This window comes from Arachis hypogaea, chromosome 6 (genome assembly GCF_003086295.3).
Source record: "Arachis hypogaea cultivar Tifrunner chromosome 6, arahy.Tifrunner.gnm2.J5K5, whole genome shotgun sequence".
NCBI lineage: Eukaryota > Viridiplantae > Streptophyta > Magnoliopsida > Fabales > Fabaceae > Arachis > Arachis hypogaea.
In genome coordinates this window covers 102,197,003-102,201,901 of record NC_092041.1, presented here as the reverse complement: position 1 = coordinate 102,201,901, position 4,899 = coordinate 102,197,003, and the positions used below count along the sequence as shown (strand labels likewise).

General features: G+C 32.0%; 1 protein-coding gene across 1 annotated transcript; it reads left to right on the top strand.

The window, feature by feature from the left end:
* Nucleotides 1-554: 554 nt before the first annotated feature.
* LOC112697185 (uncharacterized) lies at nucleotides 555-3,819 on the top strand. The gene is made up of 2 exons (XM_025750258.3): nucleotides 555-2,781; nucleotides 3,639-3,819. Exons 1-2 carry the CDS (start codon nucleotides 750-752, stop codon nucleotides 3,656-3,658), a joined length of 2,052 nt encoding a protein of 683 aa, XP_025606043.1. The 5' UTR covers nucleotides 555-749; the 3' UTR covers nucleotides 3,659-3,819.
* The last annotated feature ends 1,080 nt before the right edge of the window (nucleotides 3,820-4,899 follow it).

Here is a 4,899-nt window from a genome sequence, read left to right as displayed (position 1 = left end):
TTTATTTTACTTTTAGATTATCTTATAATAACTCAGTGCGCGTGCCACCTTTAGAAGATATAAATATTAAAGATCAAAAATAAAAAAATAATAAAAAATATAAATGTAAAGTTATAAACCTTTTTAATGCATACGTGTTTTAAAAATATGTATTAAGATTTTTAATAGTAAATTTTTAATAAATACATAGTTAATATATTAAAAAAATTGAATTTATATTTTTTATTTTTTAAAAAAATAATTTTAAAAATAACAATTAATTAAATTCTAATAAAGATATTTTACTTAAAAATTACTATTTATTTAATTTTTTATAAATAATTTTATGCATTTAGTAAGTCTTTTTAAAATTTGATCTTAACTAATTGGTAATGTTAGAAAGAAAATATGCTAAAGTTATTCTATTTCACCTAACATTTATAATTTAATGCATGTAATATTTATAATTATATATTTATTATATCTAATATTATTCAATTTTTTTAATAATAATTAAAAAATATAAAATAAAGGAAAAAATACTTAACTAAAATAAATGACAATCAAAATTACTTATTTTTACTTATTTTTTATTATATCCTAAATATTAGAAAGCAATTAACTCAAAATTAGACCTTTCTTAAGTCTTTGATAGAAAGTCTTCCTCTAAAACTTGGTGTGATGGAGATGGTAGAACACGAGACAAATTGAAGTGCTTCACTTGAAAATATCAGTTTGCCGCCACTATCAAACTTCGCATAGCTCTCTCTATGGAAACCGTTGACGCCATCCTGACCTCCGGTGACCGCAATAAACCCAATACGTTCGAAACGTGGATTCAAAGTAGAGTGCTACAGCGTCCAATTTTCTGGTGGATAGTTTCTATTGTTGGAGTTGCTGTTGGATTAATAGGTTTTGGTCTAAGCTCCAACTTGAAGCATCTATTGGGAGACCCAAAACCATGGAAAAACGTTGGGTACACTCTTTTCTGTGTTACCGTTTTTGTTTTGGTAATTGTCCTTCATCAGTTGAAAGGTTCAAAAAAGGTGCTACCTTTTCGTCGCCAATTCAAAGCGTGTGGTGTATTCCTGGCCCTGTTGGTGATCATTATCTACACCTTCTTTTCCAGAAGAGGGGAAGAACAAGAACAACAATGGAAAGGACACAATGATACACCAAATAACATACAAGTTGCTGGTATAGTATCCCTTGTTGGTTTTGCTGTGATGGCTTTTGCTCTATCAATACAGACTAACTATGGATTTATTGGAGAACTTATGAAATTCTTTTTGGAAGAACTTGTGGTGGAGCTCACAAAGATAAGATGGTGGTTCGGTTTCTTTGGAGCTCTCTTCAGTTTTCTTCTCATCATTCTCCGTTCATGTAAAGAGAAGCATGCCGAAGGAGATGTGCATCAAGATCCAATTAACAACAACACTACTCCCCTCCAAGATATTAGAACGGATTCTTTGTCTACTGTACGTCCAACTCAAGATCTCTTCACCCTTGCACTACAAAATCTTAACGAGAAGGATTTGGAACTTTCCCAAAATTTACGGCGTCATTTGATTGGCTACATCAACTATTGGAGTGACCAGATTCCAGAGGGAATAATGCAAGACCAAAACTTCATTAAGGACAGGATTATGCGAGAAGTTGAGACTCTTCACTTAATAGTGAATCAGATGACATCAAGGGACAATTTTGAAATGGACAATTGGTTGCCGACAATGTACTTTAGAAGTCGAAAACAATTCCTGCGGAAGTGCGAATCCGAGCTGAAACCCGACAACTCGACGGCCCAGGTGAGTAGGATCAAGAATTGGATTAAATATTGCAACATAGTATTAAAGATACTAATTCCCAACGAACGGATACTCTGTCAACAAGTCTTTGGCGAATTCTCTCCCATCTCCAGCAAGTGTTTTGAGCAGCTTTGCTTACAAGTCAAACAAGATTTGCTCAGTTTCATTCAAGGTATCCCTGAACTGATGAGTCCTGAAATTGTCCTGGTGTTCAGAATAGTACGTGACTTAATTGTTCCAGAGTTCCGTTCACTGTTTACTCGTAATCTAGACATGACCATCGAAATGTTTGATCTCACAAAAAAACTAGGAGAAGCAACCAGAGATTACTATTTCAGGGATGACGATGTTCCTCCCGAAATTGAAAACTCTCATTCCTGTGAGCCTCATCCAATTACCATCCAAGTATTGAATCGCCTCGATATTGCTTTCAAAGACAGGGACATCATTGAACCACTCCTCAAAACATACCCCAATTCCAAAGTTCAAGTTCGGGAGGAATGGTCTTTGATTTCACACTATATAGATTGGAATATCAACAAACTTGAGGCCTCCTTAGAATCCACGTTGAAGAAGACCTACATTTATGAATTGCAAGGAGTGTCTATCATGGCTAATGTTAACTACATATTAAAGAAGGCTTACGAATTTGGATTTGAATTAACTAAGAAAGATGGTTGGCTCAAAGAACAAGCGTCCAAAATTCAACAGTGCTTTGAACAATATTATCGGGAGAATCCGACTGAATTGTTGGCCTTTTTCAAGCAGCATAATGTGAGAGTCACGGAACATTCAATGAGGGAGATGCTAAGGTTGTTCAATTTTAACCATTTACTTGAGAAACAATCCTATAGTTATCAAGGAGAGCTAATACTTTTAGTGAACAAGGGATTTGTCCCAAATTGTGAAAATTTCCTTCACAGATTTCGTACTTTACTAAATGGCAATGAGGACACACACCAGACATATATACCAACTATTGAAGATGAAATTGAAGGTAAGAGTACTGCCGATTCTTACGACTGGTGTTGGATTTATTATTATCCTAATAATGTACTTAGTTCTAAGATGCATGCCTTTATTAATTTCTTTTGATGATCTTATCTTGTTCCTTAATAAATTCCGAGAAGTGATATAATTTTTTTTTGTGACTCGAGAAAGTGATATAATTTGATAATGGTTTCATATATTAGAATATGAAAAAGTTTAGGGGCAAGCAACTTTTGTGTTTTATGGTCAGCACTTAACCATCAAAAGAAAAGTGAGTGATTTTTTATTATTGGATGTAATCTCACACCATTAAAAACACTATTGATGGTTACAAAATACCAAAGTTGCTGGCCCCTAGCATTGCTCTATATCAAATTAAATTTCTAATATTTTTTTTAATATTTGTTGAAAAAATTTAAATCCTACTAGAATAATTTTAACACATGGCCTAGAGTGGACGACTATACCCACAAGATATTTGGCTTCTACCTTGTTTGCTTTAATGTATATATGAAAGCATCACATGGACGCATGGTCATCATCAAAGGTATATAACAAAAGGTATTTTAAAAAATAAAATGCATGCATCAATTTTGTGGTAAAGGTACATATATATAGCATAGCATATTATCATATCTAGACATACATGCACTTCTTGCATTCTGCACTTCTTGATTTATTTGATGGTTATTTATTAACTGTTGTGTAAACTATCGATGGTTTGCTTATTTGTTGTGTTTGACCTGGGAGCTGTGGCTTGTGGTTGCTTTAATTTTCAGATCATCATCATCATATAAGTACCATTTCCTGCTGAAATTTCTTACCTGGCTTCTTTAATTTCTATCATTTCCCTTTTTTTTTCAGATGATGTTGCTTGGAGATAGCCATAGCATTCGAGGAGCATTTCTATGTTTGTGGAACATTATTATTTGTCTTTCGTTTTGCGTACGTGTTTATTACTTGATAAATGATGGAGGCATTATAATACCTTAACTAATATACATTTATATTTTCTACATATATGTAGTCTACTTTGATGGAAAAAGAGATGTTTTTACTTGATTTTTCAGTAATCTATCATATCTAAGTTATGAAATGAAAAACAGAGAAAAAATATAAGCCCTCACTAGGTTTTAAAGAGGACCATATGTTCATTCCCAATTGCTCTTAGTCCTAATCTCTCTTCAGATGGGGACAAAAGAGCTATGGTGAAGAAAGGTAGCTGAATCTCTTTTACATTATCCATCTTTGCTATCATAAACTAATTGGATGTGATAAATATGAATAACTTGATAAACTAATTGGAAGAAGATCAAATGAAGATATAATAGCTATCATAAACTACTTCTGCAAAAAGGCTTTTATGAACCAAATTAAATCATATGGTTTTAAATCCAACAAAAGATAGTATTTCAATGTAAATAAAACCAGTATTCTACTCGCTCATAATAAAATGAAGCTGAAAAAGGAATTGTAAAGAAGTAACTAATTTATATTGTCTCGGAATATTGTCCCCTAATCAACCTCAAAACTTCCAAAAATAGTTAAATATTAGTTCAGAACATAGAACAGCGAAGTCTAAGCAGCAAAGCAAACCAAACTTCTTGTTTAGGTACATTTATTCCTAATGATTTCCAGATGACAATACCTCCAAATCCAGCTCAAGTAGCAACTAAAACGAGACAGTTATTATTTGAACTTCAAATAATCTGACATTAGCAAAACGAAATAATAAGAAAAGAAATATATAAATTAGGAAAATTAATTAGAATGAAATGAAATTAATTAGGAAATGCATGCTTAATTTTTTTGCATGCTTAATTAAGAAAGTTCCAAACAGCTAAGAATAAATAGATTTTGAATAGAAGAAAGTTACTTTTTGCAAATTTTTTTTAATTTGTAAATCTTGTTCAAAAAGGATAGCATAGCATCTCAGATTAAGGATAGCCCTACAGTTACCAAGTAATTCCACTAGTGCAAATATATAAGGAGAATTCTATGACAAAACACACAACAGCATTCTCCTACTAAATTTAATAAGAAATCCCATGAAAAAAAGTCTATAGAAATCAAAATTAAAACATCTAAAAGATAGCATTGCTAATAGAAATAATAAAGAAAAGAC